Genomic DNA, 19,788 nt, shown 5'->3' with positions numbered 1-19,788 from the left:
CATGAAAAAACAACCATGATTAATATGCTAAGGATTCTAATGGAAAAAGTAAGAAACAATGGCTAATACAAGCAGAGAGAGAGAAATTCTAAGAATGAATAAAAAAGTAATTCTACAGATCAAACACACACTGTCAACAGAAATGAAGAATATCGTTGATGGGCTCATTAGCAGACTAGACATGGCTGAGAAAAGAAACCTTGAACTTGAGGATACGTCAAGAGAAACTTTCAAAACTGAAATGCAAAGAGAAAAAATACTGGGGAATAAAAGCACACAGAACAGAATGTCCAAGCACTGTGGGACAACTATAAAAAGTATAACACTGTATAATGGCAATATCAGAAGAAGACAAAGGAACAGAAGCAATATCTGAAGCAATAACAACTGAGAATTTCCCCAAGTTAATGTCAGACACAAAACCACAGATCTAGAAAACTCAATCAGGATAAATACACAAAAAGCTATATCTAGCTGGACATACTATATTCAAATTGCAGAAAATCAAACATAAAGAAAAAAAATCTCAAAAGAAGCCAGAGGAGGGTGGGAAACAGCTTACCTATAGAGGAACAAAGTTTATAATTATATCCAACTTCTCCTCAGAAACCATCCAAATGAGAAGAGAATGGAGTGAAATATTTTAACATGTTGAAAAGAAAAAAACATCAACCTAGGTATTCTTTAAAGTGAAGACAAAATAAAGACTTTCTTAGACAAACCAAAGTCGAGAGAATTTGTTGCCAACAGACCTGTCTTGAAAGAAGTGTTAAAAGGAGTTCTTTAGCGAAAAGGAAAATGACAGAGATTACAGACTCAGATCTACACAAAGAAAGGAAAAGCATTAGAGATGGAATAAGAAAGTAAAATAAAATCTTTATTTTTCTTACTCTTAATTGTGCTAACAGACAATAGTTTGTTAAAAATAATAACAGCAGGACTTCTCTGGTGGTCCAGTGGTAAAGAATCCGTCTTGCAATTCAGGGGACGCCAGTTCGATCCCTGGTTGGGGAACTAAGATCCCACATGCCGCAGGGCAACTAAGCCTGCGCGTCACAACTAGAGAGCAAGCGTGCCACAACTAGAGAGCAAACGTGCCACAACTACAGAGCCCACGGGCGTCACAACTAGAGAGAAGCCCGCACACTGCAACGAAGAGCCGGCAATGCTGCAACGAAAGATCCCATGTGCTGCAACTAAGACTTGACACAGCCAAAAAATAAATAAATAAATATTTAAAAAAAAATAACAGCGACACTGTATTCAACTATGTATGCACAGACATATGCATAAGGATAAGTGAAATGAATGACAGCAACGACAGAAGGGAGGGGAGGGAGGCATTAGGACTATTTTGTATTATAAGGTACTTGCATAACCTGTAAAGTGGTATAGTGTTATTTGAAAGTGGACTTGGATCAGTTGTAAATGTATATTGCAAGCTCTAGGGCAATCACTAAAAAAGAAGCATAACTGTTATGTTAAGAAAGGAGAGAAAATGGAATAATTTATTATAAAGTACTCAACTTTATAATACACACAAAAGGCAGAAAAGGGTGGAAGACATAAACAGAAACAAAGAATAAGAGTAACAAATAGAAAACAGTATCAAACATGGTAGGTATTAATTCAAGTATATCAATAATCACTTTAAGCATCAATGACCTAAATATATCAATTAAAAGACAGATTGTCAGGGAGGACCAAAAAATAATATGTTGTCTCCAAGAAACCCACTTTAAATATAAAAACACATATAGATTAAAAGTAAAGGGATGGAGAAAGATATACCATGCTAACACAAATCTAAGGAAAACGTAAGTATCTATATTAATTTCAGAGAGAGCAGATTTCAGAGCAAGGAAAATTATCAAGGATAAAGAGTATTTACATAATGCTTCATAAGAGTGTTACGTAAGGGGTCAATTCTCCAGGAAGAGGGCACAATGATCCTTAAAAGTACATGCATCTAACAACAGAGCATCAAAATATGTGAGGCAAAAATTGATAGAACTGCAAGGAGAAGCAGATGAATCCACTATTACTGTTGGGTGACTTCAACACTCCTCTACCAGAAATGGACAGATCAGGCAGACAGGCAATCAGATATAATTGATATTTACTGACTACTTAATCCAGTAACAGCAGAATACACATTCTTCTCAATTTCACATGGCACAGTCACCAAGATAGACAACATTATGGGCCATAAATGACACCTTAACAAATTAAAAAGTATAGAAATCATACAATATATGTTTTCAGATCACAATGGGATCATGTGAGAAATCTTTAACAGGAAAGGTAGCTGGAAAATCCAAAATACTTGGAAATTAAACAACACAATTCTAAAAAACACATAGGTCGAAGAAGAAATCACAGGGAAATTTTAAAACACTCTGAATTAAATGAACATAAACACACAACTTACCAAAATTTGTGGGAGGCAACAAGTAACAGTGCTTAAAGGTAAATTTATAGCACTGAATGCATATATTAGGTAAAAAAAAAAAAAAAAAAATCTAAAACCAATAATCTAAGCTTCCACTTTAGAAAATGAAGAGCAAATTAAATCCAAAGAAAGCAAAAGAAAATAAGCAATAAAATTTGGTAGAAATCAATGAATTTCAAAACAGAAGATCAATAGAGAAAAAACAAAAAAACTAAAAGCTGATTCTTTGGAAAGATCAATACAACCAAGTTTCTAACAGGGCAAACCAAGGAAAAAAGAAGACACAAATTACTAATATCAGAAATTAAAGAGAGGACATCACTACAAATCCCATGGACATCAAAAGGATAATAAAGGAATAAAATAAATCAAGGAATACTATATCCACAATTCAATAACCTAGATGAAACAGACCAAGCCCTTGAAAGATACAATCTGCCAAAACTCACACAAAGGACAACCTAAATAGGCCTATGTCTATTAAAGAAATTGAATCAATAATTAATAATCTTCCAAAACAGAAAGCATCAGGCCCAGATGGGTACACTGATGAATTCTACCAAACATTTAAGGAAGAAATCATACCAATTCTCTATAATCTCTTCCAGAAGACAGAAGCAGAGAAAATACTTCCAAACTCATTCTATGAAGCCATCTTTACCCTAATACCAAAACCAGACAAAGACATTACAAGAAAAGAAAACTATAGGTAATATCTCTCATGAACACAGATGTAAAAATCCTCAACTAAATGTTAGCAAGTTGAATTCAACAATGTACTGACATTAAAAAAAGTATACACCACAAGCAAGTGGGATTTATCCCATGTATGCAAGGCTGGTTCCATATAAAAATCAATTAATGTAATCCATCACATCAACAGGCTAAGGAAGAAAAATCACATGATCATATGAATAGTTGCAGAAAAACCACATGAAAAAGTTCACCTATTTATGATAAAAAAAACCTCTCAGTAAACGAGGAATAGAACTTGATAAAACTTGGTAAAGAACATCTAAAAAAAAAAAATCTACAGTTAACATCAAAATGAATGGTGAGAAACTAAAAGCTTTCCCACTGAGATCAAGAACAAGGCAAGGATGTCCCCTCCCATCATTCCTCTTCAACATTTTATTGGAAGTACTAGGATAAAGTCTAGAATAATGAAAAATTAGAATCAAACTAAATGCTCAACAAAAAATGATCAAGCAAACTATGGTATATTTAAACACGGACTATTATATAGTCTTTCAAAATAATCACTCACATGTAAGCCTACTACCACAAAAGGATGTCCACAATACAATGAGCTAATGAAATGGCTAAATTCCCGTATTATTTTTAAAAAGAAATACACATATTTATAGATGCGTAAGCATGTATGAAATTACTAAAATGTTAACAAAGGTTATCTTTAGGTGATGGAAATATAAATGACTTTTTGTTGTTGTGTATTGGTTATTTCTTAAGGTTTCAATAACAGATATAAGTTAAGTGATAAAGCAAGTATAGTAAAGTGCTAATGGTAGATAGAATCTAGGTAGTGAGTTATATGGACGTTTACAATAAAATTTTTTCTGTGTGGCAATATGTCTGAAAATTTTTATAATAAAATACTGGAAAAATTTTCAGTCTTGAAAAATTTCAGGACAAAAAAATCATTTTAAAATCGAAAAATAAAGTATCCCCCTTTGCACTTCAATCTTTTTGACACGTCACAAAATATGCTACAGAAAACTCTAAAAGGTGGTGGTGGCGGCATTTTTTCCAATCATGTGAGCATTTTTAAAAAAGCAACAATAAAACAATTTAAATAAACACCATGCCAAAAATACAAATCAATTTTCTTTCCTAAATATATATTTAAAGCAACCTAAAATGCTCATATAGTTCAATAATCTCACTAGCACCCTCCTGATGAGGGTATCGGGAATGGGAGTGGGGGAGATGAGGGCTTTAATATGGTTGGTACGTGCACAGGCTTTGGAATCAAATACACCTGAGTGGTCAAGTCATGCTTTGCTGTGTCATTCAGGTTGAATCATTCATCTTTTCCAGTAATAATAACAACTAGTATTTGAGTTCTTACTAAATGTCTACCTATGAAGCAGGTATTATCATGGTTCCTATGTTCCAGAAAAGAAAACCGATGCTTAGAGATGATAAATAATTTGCCAATGCCACGCAGTTACGCAGCAGCACCAGGATTTAGACGTAGGGGTCTTTTGATTCCACAGTCCGTGCACCTACCAACCATACCAATGCCCTCCTCATCTCTGCTGCTAAGAGGATAAATTAGGACACCTTCTGGAGGGCAGGCAAGATTATATAAACGGAATCTTAAATCATTTTTTGAGTTCGCAATAACTGAGGGTGTATTACATAAATCTGCCCTCTAGACTACCTGAGAATCTGAAAAAATAGTATGAGAATCAACTTTAAAAAGGAAGGGGTTAAGAAAAGCTGGTCTAGCAATTTTAAGTGATTCTGGTGTTCTTTACCTGATAGGCCCCTCAATTTTCTTAACAATAATCTAGGTTTTATTTTAAAGGCAGAACTGGCAATTTCAGTTTGAAATGACAAAAAACTTCATGTTGCCAAGTATCACTGTAAAGGCGATCTTGCTCCTTCTGAAACATTTAAAACTGCATATATTTAATTCACTCAACAGGGATGAACAGTTTATTTGAAAGCAGCAAGAAACTACAATTGCATTTCTTACTCTCCATCTGCTGTTGAATGGCATGCATTTAAAAATTTTAGCCATTCTAATAGGTGTTAGTGGTTATTTCATTGCTGGATGGCATTAAAGGTTAACTCATTTAGATAATGTACAAGAGTTAGTATATTTCAAACATACATATTCACAAGAAAAAAATGAAGGCTTGAATGTTAGCTCTGCTTGACCAAAAGTGTAGATTTAAACCAGATAACCTCTTGATGTCCTTTTCAACAACGTGCTTCTATAACCCTATAAAAATAAATTCCACTTAACATCATAGTCCTTACATAGACAGGCACACCCGCTGTCTACAGATCTTCTCAGCAAGGTCCTCATTCAGTTTCGCACCCAGAACTCTGCTGGTCATACAGCCATAAATAGTTGATCGTCTTTCTTTCAGCTCTCATAAATCTCAGTGAAACCATGTCATGGAGGAGCTCTTGGTTGAAAATGATACTCTTCCCTTCTTTAACTGCCTCACTCTCCATTCTAAAAAACCACTTCAAAAGCTCAGCCCTTTTTAGTGTTTTTATGACTTACTTTGAAACCAAAACCATATCTGTTCTAGGGCCTGACATGGAGCCCTACCACATCTCTAAACTGATAAAACCGGCTGTTCAGGTGGCATCCTAGACAGCCCATTTGTGTCCTCAAGTCACTCCTTAACCCCAAAAGGGAGTAAAGAGAAAGAAAAATCAAGCCAAAGGAAATGAACAACTGCTGCCTCATCTAAAGGACAGGACTGTTTAGTATGGAAGAGCTCTAAATGAGCAAGAATGGCACGTAGACAGATGGAAAAGGTATTTCATTTGGCACAGATGTAAATGTGTAGACCTGCTGGGTATAGTACAAACACATTATATCTGCTTTTTGAAACTGTTAATTTCCCATCTTCAATACTATGGTATTTCTTCACCAATAAAAGGCAATTACTATATAAACCATTTGGAAAAACCAGCAGGATGGATGCTCTCTAGATTCAATGTCTAAGACTGTATATACCATGGTGATTAGGCAGAAGGAACAGCAAGTCTGTCGCTGGAGGAGCAGCAAGGGTGCTACCATGATGGGTGAAGCACGGTGATCAAGAGAGAGGAGTGAGAGATGAGGTGCCAGAGGAAGCCAGGTCACAGGCCACTCTAAGGCTTAGAAGGCCTTCGAGTGACATCATCTGACCAGGTTTTTAAAACAGGATCATTCTGCCTGCTGTGCTGAAAATAAACTTAAAGGGGTAAGAGTACAGGGGGGACCAGAGGAATTGAGGTGAGAGGTGATGGTGGCTTGGACCAAGGTGGTAAAGATAGAGATGGTGAGAAGTGGTTAGATTCTGCATATATGTATTTTGAAGGTAGACCCAACAGAATTGGCTGATGAACTAAATACTGGGTGTGAGAAAAGAAAGAAATCAAGGATGACTCTTAGTTTTTTGAGTTAAGCAACTGGAAGGATGGAGGTGACATTTACTGAGATGGAGAAGACTGCTGGAGGAGCAGCAGTCTTGGGAGAAGATAATGGGATCACAAGTTGAGTTTTATACATCTTAAGTTTCAGATGCCTACTGGACATCCCAATGGAAATACCAAATAGGCAGGTTAAGGAGAGCTGTGGTTGGGGATGGATGGGTCATCCATCCACCCATCCACCAACCTACCTACCCACTAACCCAACCACTCATCTACTATATTTAAATCCTTGAGATTGGATGAGACCACCAAGGAGTAGATGAGAGACAAGGAAAGAAAAGACAAAGAACTGAACTTCAGGACATTCAGCCTTCAGGGAGGAATCAGCAGACAACTCAGATGGAGGAGAAAAATCAGAAAAGTGTTGAGTCCTGTAAGCCTAGTAGAAAAAGTTATTCAAGCTTTTTTCTCAACAGTATTCTGTTCCCAGTCTTTGATTCTTCCCACTGAGGCGCCAGACATCATGGACAAGCCATCCCTGCTGCATGTTGTCTGAATTCATGTCTCACAGAAACTATGAGATAACATGATTATTCTTGTTTTAGGTTTTGTGAGGCAGCAATAAGTAACTAACAGTTTCTAAATACACAACTGTGTCAGCATCACCAATAAAAGAGTTCACATAAATCTATCCAACTGCAATACTCTTTAGTTCTCAGGTAGATTAGCACATTTGACGATTCTTCATGGATTACTTCTATTCATACTCCTTTAAGGATTAATCTAGTCATCTGGAAACAGTAAACTGTCTTGATGATCTCCATGTGAACCATCCCTTGCCCCAATAACATTATCTTCATCAATCATTCTAATTTAAATTAAAAAAAAAAATTCTTCAAAGAGCAAGATCAAGTCTCAAGGCTAAAAAAAAGCAAAAATAAAAACAAAAAATGTAACTGAAGCTTTGTCATCTGCCCCCAGAGATGGCTTTGCTTTCATTTCCTTGCACCCAAGAAGACAATACAGAACAAAATTTCAGCAATGCTAATTTTAATCTTTCTGAACCCAAATATATCCCCTTAGAATTCCTTGGGGGATTATGGCTATGCCATTAAGCACTTTAAATACTGACTTTTCCAACTGCTTGATCTCTTCACGTTTCTGCCCAGGCTCTGGGGTTGTAAAAAACTAAAAAAAATTTAGATAAAACAAAATTTCCCAGGGGCTTCCTTCCAGTCCAACTTCGTTCCCCCAAGGCTATTTATTTACTTATATGATCATTCTCTCTCCAGTGACTTTTTTTTTTAAAGCTTATTTATTTATTTATGTATTTATTTATTTATTTATTTATGGCTGTGTTGGGTCTTCGTTTCTGTGCGAAGGGCTTTCTCTAGCCGCGGCAAGTGGGGGCCACTCTTCATCGCGGTGCGCGGGCCTCTCACCATCGCGGCCTCTCTTGTTGCAGAGCACAGGCTCCAGACGCACAGGCTCAGCAATTGTGGCTCACGGGCCCAGTCGCTCCGCGGCATGTGGGATCTTTCCATACCAGGGCTTGAACCCGTGTCCCCTGCATTGGCAGGTAGATTCTCAACCACTGCGCCACCAGGGAAGCCCCCTGTGACTTTATTTATTTATATTTTTTTGGCCGTGCCACACAGCACATGGGATTTCAGTTCCCCGACCAGGGATTGAATGCGTGTCCCTGCAGTGGAAGTGTGGAGTCCTAACCAACCAATCCATTACTCCAGTGGGGTTATTTAAAATAAGGAAAAAGGGGGGTGGGGAGGGAGGAGGAAGAGAGCTTTCCTTTAAAGAAGAATTTCAGCTTAAAAAAAAAAAAAGAATTAGAAAATCACTGTCCTTCAGTCTCTGCTCTTATATCTGATTTGGTAAGGTTCAGCAGTAGATGCTAAAACTGTTAGTTGAAAGACTGCTGGGGGCTTCCCTGGTGGCACAGTGGTTAAGAATCCGCCTGCCAATGCAGGGGACACGGGTTCAAGCTCTGGTCCGGGAAGATCCCACATGCCGCGGAGCAACTAAGCCCGTGTGCCACAACTACTGAGCCCGCGAGCCACAACTACTGAAGCCCGCGTGCCTAGAGCCCGTGCTCCACAACAAGAGAAGCCTCTGCGATGAGAAGCCGGCGCACCGCCACGAAGAGTAGCCCCTGCTCTCTGCAACTAGAGAGAGCCCACGCATGTAGCAACAAAGACCCAACACAGCCAAAAATAAATAAGTTTAAAAAAAAAAAAGAAATGTTGGGTTGTTGGGAGAAAAGAGACTCATATAGCCTGGAAGAACTGTTCAACCGATTACTTACCAATTTTGCTGCATAAGGAGAAATGTACTTCTACAATGGAGAGACTGTCAGTTATTACCTGATCAAACGTTTTATCACGAACGGCAAAGCAACCTGACATTATGTGCCTCATGACATTAAGTATTAGGAAGTACATGACATCACCTATGCAGCAGCTTGTCAAAAATGCTTACCCTAAATCTAATCAAGCCTCTAGACATGTGCTATTCAATATGGTAGCCACTATCCACATGTAGCTACTGAACTTGAAATATGCCTAGTATGACTAAGGAACTGAATTTTAAATTTTATTTAATTTTCATTAATTTAAATAGGCATATATGGCTAGTGGCTACCACACTGAACACTGCAGATATAGAACACTTCCATCACTTCAGAATATTCCACTGGACAACACTGCTCTAGACTAAGTTGCTGGAAATACAGAGGATAAGGAAATAAGTTAAAAGACACCTGGAAGAAACAATCAAACAAAACCATAATATGAGACATTCTATCAGACAATGATCCTGGACTCTTTTAAAAAGTCAGCATCATGGTGAGCAGGGTGTGAAAAGGCTGAGATTATGGTTCTATTTATTGTATAAATATATCTACATCATATAGCCTGAAAAGACACACCTCCAATTGTAATGTGTGAGGAAACAAACAGATATAATAGACATTTCAGGATAGTTGGGGACATTTGAATACGGAGTAAATATTAGACGATGTTATGGAATTATTATGAATTTTCTTAGGTGCGACAATGGTATATAGTTATGTAGGGGACTGGCCTTATTCTAAAGAGATGCATGCTAAATAAAGAACAGAACTTAGAGGTAATGTGCCATGATAGCTACAACTTATTTTCAAATGGAATGGCCAAAAAAAGGGTATGAATATAAACACAGAGAGATAAAGCAAATATGCAACAAGTCAACAGATATTATACCTAGAAGAAGGTATACAGTGTTTGTTTCACTCTTTTAAAATATCACTTACATGTTTGTAAAATTTCTTAATTAAATAGTTGGAGAAAAAATAATCAGCCAAGGAACTATGGTAACATACCATCATCTTTGTACTGTCTGGCTTATCATTCTGCTAGGAGCATGTATTACTTTTATAATCATTAAAATGGTGAGCTGAAGTAGTCACCAGCTTAATTACTTAAGTAATCAAACTGGCTATACTAATAGCATCACTAAATGCTAGAGTGAGCACTTAAAAGCCCTCAGAATAAGAGTCCTGTTCAGATTATACTGTTTCTATTCTTAATATTAAAATTTTTACAAATAGCTCTAATGGAAATTCCTAGTCAAAAACACCTGTGTAGGACTTCCCTGGTGGTGCAGTGCCACCTGCCAATGCAGGGGACACGGGTTCAATCCCTGGTCCAGGAAGATCCCACATGCCGCAGAGCAACTAAGCCCATGCACCACAACTACTGAGCCCGCGCACCACAACTACTGAAGCCCACGCGCCTAGAGCCTGTGCTCCGCAACGAGAAGCCACTGCAATGAGAAGCCCACGCACTGCAACGAAGAGTAGCCCCCACTCGCCGCAACTAAAGAAACCCCATGCGCAGCAACGAAGACCCAACACAGCCAAAAATAAAATAAATAAATAATAAACTTAAAAAAAAAAAGCACCTGTGTATTTAAACAAGGTCAATAACATAAATATGCAATAACATTTTGAATAACACTTTTCATAAAGCCAAGAGTATCCATTAAGTATTTTTACAAAAGTCGAAATGACAGTCACTAAAAATTCTCAATCATTTTAAGGTTGACTCCAGAAGTCATCGTGGAAGTAACCTAGGAGTAGCCATTTACCATTTCGAGGCAGCCTAGGAGCAGAGAGGAGTCCTCCTCTGAAAGGAGAGAGAGGCCTCCCTTGCTCTGGGGCCAGAGTTGAATTACATTCTCGGTCATGTGAGCACAGAGCAAAAACTGAGCACAGGGATTATCACAGCTGCCTCAGCCAAGCCCTTCACTGGAGGCAGTGTCTATGCCAAGGTCTCCTTTCATCCCTGAACTGTAACTGAGAGGAAAGGCCCTTTCTAAGTTCTCAGCTGCCAGAAACAGGAGATTCAATACGGATTTACTTAAGGGCCTTTGCCAGAGATCCGCGGGATTCAATCTGCACTCTAACATAAAACGGCCTCACACCAACGGTCTTCCATCTAAGGCATGGTATGTTTTCTCTGATCATTTTATATATTCAAAATGACTTTTTCTAAGGAAAAGCTCTTAACTTCTTTTGCTATATTTTTGTGTATATGCTTTTCTAGGACCACAGAATAAACATGTTGCCACACACAAACATGTATCCCCATGTTAGGTGAACAAAGGCTTTCCTGAAATGTTTTACCACTGAGCCACATTTCCCATTAAATTCTTAAAAAAGAATAAATTACCAGAATAAGATAATTAAATATAATGCATTAAGAGACATGATTCTTACATTTTATAATGCTTTGACCAAAGAAGCTAAAAATATCTATCTTTTTACCAAGTAAAAATAAAGACATGGTAGTACTTATAAAAACACCATTTTTCTTGGGGAAAGTGGCATCCATCATTGTTGTACTTCGTGGTTTCCGCCTGAAGACTTTCAGCGTAGGTGGCAAATGATAAGTGTTTAAGCTTATTTTCTTCTGAACTTTTTATTTTGAAAAATTTTAACCATAGAAAAATCCTTTGCCTATTTTTGAAGCAATTTTTAAAAAATTTATTATTATTATTAATTTTTTGGCACATGGCTTGTGGGATCCTAGTTCCCTGGCTGGTATCGAACCTGGGCCCCCTGCAGTGGAAGCACAGAATCCAAATCACTGGACCACCAGGGAATTCCCTTAAATCAATTTTAAAGATAAATCTATAGGTGCATATAACATACATGTACATTATTATTAATAATTCGTATTCACGTGGCTTTTAAATTCCTTAAATATTAAATAATAGAAATTCAGAAAATGCTACCTAAATAAAGCCTGCTTTTCAACAAACAAATGGGGTTGGTTTGTGATCTCTCTTGATTTACAGTAATTTACATCTGGATATATTTTCTCATATTAACATTTCTATTAAACAATGCAATATTCCCAAGGTTAAAAACCTTTATTTGCCTTCATTTATCATTTAGGAGACTAAAAAATAAAACTATCTTCTTCCAAGAGCTTGGAGCTTCTCAGTTTACAGTTCAAAATAAAGTAAAAATCTGCAAAACAGATCATCCACCTAATTAAGAACACATCTTTTGGTTGTTTTCCATTATGAGCCTTTTAGTACTACTACCACTGTTGTTTTAATCTACTAGGCATATATTATTTGATTGACATTTTAAAAACGAATTTTAAAAATTAGTTGCTTATGTTGAAAGATCAGGAGATCTCACATAAGAATCCAGCTTTCGGGGCTTCCCTGGTGGCGCAGTGGTTAAGAATCCCCCTGCCAATGCAGGGGATACGGGTTCGAGCTCTGGTCCGGGAAGATCCCACATGCCGCGGAGCAACTAAGCCTGTGCGCCACAACTATTGAGCCTGCGCTCTAGAGCCCGCGAGCCACAGCTACTGAAGCCCGCGGGCCTAGACCCCGTGCTCCGCAACAAGAGAAGCCACCGCAGTGAGAAGCCCACTCACTGCAACAAAGAGTGGCCCCCGCTCGCCGCAACTAGAGAAAGCCCGTGCGTAGCAACGAAGACCCAACGCAGCCAAAAATAAAATAAATTTATAAAAATATATATATATTAAAAAAAAATCCAGCTTTCATGCTTCTCTTAAAACATCAGAGTCAAACTGCGTCTTAATTGCCACATGAAAACTACCGGCTGGGCCTGAAGAGGACCGTCTCTGGTCTAGGGTAGGCTCTCCCCACTTTACCAGAGCTACACCCACCGTCAACTGCCTGACTGCTTCCCTACAAGCTTATGAGCTGGAGACCCCTGGTCTACATTACTTCCCCCTGTTTTATTTATCATGTTGAAATGACTGAAATTATTCTTAATATATTATGATATATATTTTGTGGTTAAAGTTCTAAATTAAAAAAAAATTAACGTATTTCCCTAATAAATTCTGTGATACACTATCCCCACCTTCCATTCATAACTGTTTAGGCTGGGCCAAAAAGTAAAGATGAAAAATACAACACAGTCACACAGAGCCTTCACTTTTTTCTCCACTCCAAACAGAGTCAAACACTATGAGCTAAAAAAAAGGCTGACAAAACTGTATTTCAAATTATTCCCAAGTAGTCACAGGCTTTTCAAATGTTCTACTTGTATATAACAAGAGACATGAAACACTGTTTCCCTGTCAGAGACAGTTCTGAGATACCAACGGGAGCCTTCTGGTTGCTATGTTACATAAAAAAGAGAGTACAACCTTTTTTTTTTCTTTTGTTTCAGGGACAGGGAACACATAGTACAGGAATTGGGATAAGAAGATATAGATTTTAAAAATAAAGTTCACTATGGCATTTTCCATGTTCTTATCTGAAAATACAAATGAGATCAAGAAGGGTTACAATAAATTCTTGATAGGCTGACATAAATAAGATTAGTAAGGCTAGAGATAATCAGGAAGCAGCCTGGGCTCAAGGCAACCATGATCCTTGATACTATATTAAAGCATCTAGATGTTCAAAAAACTATCTTAAATGAAGGTGAATTCAGTCAAACATGCTGTGAAATGTTTACATAAGACAGTGTATCAAAAACTTGACGGAATTCCCCCCTGGTGGTCCAATGGTTAAGACACCACGCTTCCACTGCAGGCAGCGCAGGTTTGATCCCTGGTCAGGGAAATATAAGAAGCCACGAGCTGCGCGGCGAGGCCAAAACAAAAAAAAAAACCCAAAAACTTGAGGGAGGGCAGCAAGGTACAGGGAAGTTTAAAGTGACATCACTGACTTGAAAAAATTTCCATGATGGTGAATTTATGTGGCAAGGCAACAGGTGGTAAGAGACAAAGGAGCAGCAGAGAAGTGTGATATTAGGACACAGGTGAGGAAGTCAGAGAACAAGTTCCTTTTTTTTTTTTTTAAAGCTAGGCCTATGTCACAGGTTAATTATCAGGCTGCCTACAAAAACTTTATAATTTATATGCTAGAAATGGATATGGATATGGACCTTGTCCAGACATGAGGCAGCAGATAAAAGGAACTGGCATTTGGCCACACTCTCAGTTATCACTGGCTACATTTCTCTAAAGGCAGAAGGTACCCATCTTTGTCACCCTTGAAGAGAATCCAGTTGAAGTTTGCACATAATTTTTTCCTGTTTCTGTTTTCAGATGTACTGTATCTTTGTGATAACATTCTTGGTTTGGCTGAGGTGAGAATGGATGAAAGAAATGGAAACATAACAGTTGAACAGAAGACAGAACAGTTTCAGATCCAGCTTCTCTTTCTTCCCTGTCAGCCAGCAGTTTTACCTTTCCCATTGAATTAGCAAGAAAGAACAGCTCTGAAAACCACATAAAGAAGTGCTTTTCTTTTTTATTACTGAGAGAGCATCACATGGCTGGCTCATACTAGCCTTTGCTAGAGATGCACTGTTACCAAGGCCCATGGCCAGTCCTGGGAGAAAGCCTCATCCCTTTGAGGGGTCACTACAATAGGACTTTAACTAGAAGCAGCTAAAAAATGGAAGCTAGTTTCCAAAAGGGAATATTTCAGCCCTTTAAAGATTTTGGGTTTTTTTTTTATGTGGACCATTTTTAAAGTCTTTACTGAATTTGTTACAATATTGTTTCTGTTTTATGTTTTGGTTTTTTGGCCGAGAGGCACGTGGGATCTTAGCTCCCTGACTAGGGGTAGAACCCGCACCCCCTGCATTGGAAGGTGAAGTCTTAACCACTGGACTGCCACGGAAGTTCAGCCCTTTAAATGTGACTGGTAATGTTTCAAGTGCTACAGATTTATCTGTTTCTGAGATTCAGCCAATATGCTAAAAGTTTTAAGCTGGGTTGAACAAAGCTTCAGAACAGGTTGAGTTTTATAGTATCTGGGACTGACAATGCCATGATAAACTACTTAATAACCTCATTCCATCCACGTTTATACAGAAAATTTTTCTAGTAACAAATACATGTTCAATGTAGAAAACTTGATAATCTAAGAGCTAACCCAAAGATAACCACTGTGAACATCTGATGGGCATTCTTTCAAAGCATTAGGAGTGTGGGTGCTAAGACTAGATGTTCTGGATTCAAATCTTACCTTGAGCACTTGAGCACATTTAGCTGGGCACAATTTGTCCTGGCGTGCCAGGACAAATTACTTGATCTCATTGAATCTCAACCCATAAAATGTAGATAATAACAGTTCCTACCTCATTGGATCTGGTGAGGAAATGAGGCGACATATGCAAAACCCTTAAACACAGCTTGGCACATAGTAAGTGTACAAGTAGTGTTATCTGTTCTTTCTGTACAAATAGACACACATATTTCTTCCCCACTAAATGGTTTTCTATCATAAATACTGTTTCATAACCTGCTTTGATCACTTAGGAATGTGCTGCAAATATTTTCCTGTGTTATTAAATATCTTTTTACTACATACACAGCACCATTGGTACAGCTGCTGCAGGCAGTACTTAAGCACAGGCTGTCATGTTTTATAGCACATGACCTTGGCACTCTGAGCTCAGTTAGAGGAATAAGAAATCAGCAACTGATGCAAAGGTAAAGCAGACATCTTCAAAATGGCTAGAAACTGATGTGGCCTGGCAGCTCTGAAGGTTGTAAGTAGGCAAAACCAATCAAGTCCCCTCTTAGGAAGGCTGAATGTGAGATACACAGACAGAGTGAGTCAACAGACAGGTTACTGACGCACAAGGGAGGAAAAACACCAAACAAAAAGTGGTAAGCTGGGACTTCCCTGGTGGCGCAGTGGTTGAGAATCCGCCTGCCAATGCAGGGGACACAGGTTCGAGCCCTGGTCCGGGAAGATCCCACATGCCGCGGAGCAACTAAGCCCGCGAGCCACAACTACTGAGCCCACGTGCTACAACTACTAAGCCTGTGCTCTAGAGCCTATGTGCCACAACTACCGAGCTCTCGCACCTAGAGCCCGTGCTCCGCAACAAGAGAAGCCACCGCAATGAGAAGCCCGTGCACCACAATGAAGAGTAGCCCCCGCTCGCTGCAACTAGAGAAAGCCCGCGTGCAGCAATGAAGACCCAATGCAGCCAAAAATAAATAAATAATATAAATTAAAAAAAAAAAAAGTGGTAAGCAGAAGCCGGGAGGCTAAGAAGACATTACAAAGGCAGCGCTCCACAGTGGAAAAGAGGGGCTGGGCCTCTGGTATGGTGACCAGGCTCTTGAGCTACAGTGCGTTCCCACCATCCATCTACCCACTGCGACCAACGCCTGCCTGTGCTCTGTGACCTAAGTTTCCAGTTCTGCACAGCCTGGCTGGGCAGCTGCTGTGATACTGCCATATTCTTCTCCCTCAATTAACTGAGGGACCTGTAGATGTTATGTCTACTCCTGACAACCCAAAAGGGCCTACCTCAACTGCATTTATGTGGCTGCTCTAGCGGTCACGCCAAAAACTGCAACACTTATTTTGTTCAGCACTTGTTATGTGTTAAGCACTGGGGATTCAACAGTGAGCAAGAAAGAATGGTACCTGGCTACACAGAGTGTAAAGTCTAGCACAGAAGACAACTAGACAAGCGATATGAATAAGACATGATAAATACGATGCTAGAAGTACAGACTGCAATGGAAACACATACGGAGAACAAGTCTGCAGGGAGGAATCATGAAGACTACATGGAGGAAGAGACCTTCAGGGTGAAGCACAAAGTTAGCCTAGTGTGCCAGATACTACAGATGGCTTACTCAGTACCCATCACCACCCACGTGGATTCCATGACCGCTAGTCAGCCTTGTGAAGTTACAGTCTTGACCGAGCTGCAGTAAACTGGATCGGCCTTTCCTAACAGGCCACCCCTGAGTCCTGGCCTCATTTAACAGGAAAGGTGAAGGAGACCAGACATATTTTATGATTTTGTAATGTTTAAAAGAATTTGGCCTATTAGATGGTAACCTCGACTTTGAAAGTATGACTGAATAACTTATTTCTGACTTGTGATTTTAAGTTGAAAATCTTAGTAAGTTTATATACATTATGGGAATATTTAATATTCATCTTATTTATAAGTTTAATACATGACATTCACAGGACTTTTTGCTGAAGAGCCTCATAAGATTTTCATTTTTTAAAAGTCAGACAACTGACATTCTTTAAAAAGCAATAAAATTAATTAAATTTATAAATGTAATTTGAAACATCTAAAAGTCTTCAATGAACTGGCCTAGGCATTATCCAAAGGTCCCTTAAAAATGACATTATCCAAAGGCCCCTTAAAAATCTCCTATGCTTATAAATATAGCAATCAGATCTGCAAGCATCAGGAAAGAACAAAGTTTTTGAATGTGTGCTTTTAAAAAGTCATAACATTTTGAAAACTAAATAAACCCCTGAATAGTGGTTTCTGCTTCCAAAAGCTATCCTTCAAGGACAATAAAAAACATCTACCTACATCCTCTCTGATTCAAGTCTTATTCTCTGTTGATAGACGTGGAATTAGAAAAGCCACCCCCTCCATTTTATTTTGATGTAAGCCACGGAAATGTTTGTCTTTATAATGACACATTTCTCTAATTTATACTGTTTGTACGAATATTTGGTTTATTTGGTACCTTATTCTTTATCCTCTCAATAATGCTGGAATAAAGAACAGGGTATGGTATGACTCTTGACTGGAGAGTAAAAAATTTGCTCAAAGTCAGGCAGGATTCTTCAGGGCTGAGAATGGCAGGCAGGGTTTAATTTCAAGCTTGGGATTCCCTTTAAGACAGGAGGTAGGTAAGATATTGACCATATGAAAAGTATACTTTAATTATCTGTGCTGCACTGTTCACCTTCTCATGTCCCAACTCCACTTTATTCTCCACTCTATTCCCCCTTTTACCTACTGAAGGATGGTTGTAATTTCCAGGAAACAAAAGGGTAACCCTATATCCTTTTCAACTCCCTCACCGTACTTCCTATTGCAATCATCTAGTTTTCTACATCTTAGTTGCACTTATATAAGCCAAGGACAATTCGACTGTAGCACTCAATGAAACGATAGTAACAACAACGGGTATAAGTTTTCCTGAGACAGATGCCAAATCCAAATGTGCCCTACAGAGGTAAAGCTGTCACACTTCCCCCAAAACTTCTAAACCAGGTAGCAAGTTTTGCCCAAGGTCTCTGAATTTTTTCCTTCCTCTCTATTCTAGAACCATCAGTCTATTTCAGGTCTTCCAACAACCTGTCTGAATCCACAGAGCTGCAATAACTCTGTCAAACATCACTTTTGCCTTAGGTGCCTCCGAACTCACAGAAGCCAACTGGATTGAAATGAAAATTATGTAGCTTAGGTCCACCAATTGGCCCTACCACACTTATTTGAATAGTCAAACCTTTGAGATCCTCCAGAAAGAACTCTGATAATTTCCAATTGGGGTATTTCTTCAGGACTTTTATGTTCCATCTGTCATAGAAGCATGTGTTAATTACTTTCTATTCACCCAGCTGTGTACTAGGCACAAGAAGGGAGGATTTAAAATAGGAAATATAATCTTTGTCCTCAGAGGTTACAATCTAGTTATAGATATCCAGATATATGATAAAATGAGAGTGGCACGAGTCATCATAAGTTTGCAGGACTTCAGAGCAAGGAAAGAATTCCTTGGGTATTCCTAAGTAAAATTAGTCTAAGAAGACTTCAGCAAGGGCTTGACCCAAAAGAAATGCAGAATTTAGACTTTTTCTAAGCTCTACTTTATGTCCTTAGAATCAGTCTTAAGTCCCTTCTGGAACAAGGAAATGGATCTAAAAAGCACTATGTAGCCAAGGCAAGTAAATGGGGGTGGTAAAACTTACACCACTGAGTTAGGACTCCTAAACGAGATTAGCATAAGCAGAGCAGAGTATGGTATTGCCACAAGAGGCTATGGAGAAACATTAGTTCCTTCCTCCTGGTTTTGAATTGCAACTTGTTTCTCAGTTTCCCCAACAAAATTGTAAGCCCTTGAAGTAAGGGAACCAAGATTTGACTTCTGACTGTTTATTCTAGAGTATCTAGTAAGATATACTGGGAATGGCCCAAGAACTCAATACATATATGTTGAATATCATGTGACCAAATAAAAAAGAAGATACTATTGTCTCTCAAGGTGCACCATTAACAACTTCTGGCTAACAGAACTATTGCTTTAGCCACTGCTCTATTGCCAGGACCCAGGGAGCATAGGAGAACAAGGGCTGCCTCCTCCTCACCCAAAGGTTAATGAGAATAAGCCATTAATACCAATACTGCTTACTCCTCTTATTTCTTAGGGCTGATGAACTATTTGATTCCTGATCTTCTGCCACAGGTAACAGAGGCAGTGTGGGAAGAGATCCATAGGAAATCACAAGGGACTGTCTGGTATAATCACATACGGTCACTACTATGAGCCCTCCCCTTGCACAGAGTGCCTGATAAACATCACCATGTCACAACCTGATTGCCCCTTGAATCAAGGAGGCATGTGGTAACTGCTAAGTGCTTTCTTTCTGTGATCATGAGTCTGTTCATTCAGTGAGTGGTGATAAATTAAAGAACTACACAGACATGACAGGTTCATGATGACAAGGTACAGTCGTGCCCTTTGTTCACAGTGCATACCTCCTCACAGACTTCACGGACTGCTGCCACACTTGGCTCCTCCTCGGGCTCCATGCCTCCTCCAGGGACAATCCATCGGTCTGGATGGCGACTACTGCTCACGAGTAGCACCTGAAAGTCACAGAGGTCACATGGGTAGTTAAAAACTCAAAAAGACACATTCATA

The 19,788-nt window shown here is 38.8% G+C and overlaps 1 protein-coding gene across 1 annotated transcript in view; it reads right to left on the bottom strand.

Moving 5' to 3' along the window:
• The window catches only part of NUDT3 (nudix hydrolase 3), a 119,681-nt gene that overhangs the window by 25,680 nt on the left and 74,213 nt on the right, over nucleotides 1-19,788 (bottom strand). Inside the window, exon 2 of the mRNA XM_061196367.1 lies at nucleotides 19,623-19,733. Coding sequence (XP_061052350.1) covers nucleotides 19,623-19,733 — 111 coding nt within the window. The remainder of the gene's footprint in view (nucleotides 1-19,622; nucleotides 19,734-19,788) is intronic.

Source organism: Eubalaena glacialis, chromosome 7, assembly GCF_028564815.1.
Source record: "Eubalaena glacialis isolate mEubGla1 chromosome 7, mEubGla1.1.hap2.+ XY, whole genome shotgun sequence".
Classification (NCBI taxonomy): Eukaryota; Metazoa; Chordata; class Mammalia; order Artiodactyla; family Balaenidae; genus Eubalaena; species Eubalaena glacialis.
The sequence above is the reverse complement of the archived record's forward strand: the minus strand, read 5'-3'. Positions and strand labels throughout refer to the sequence as shown.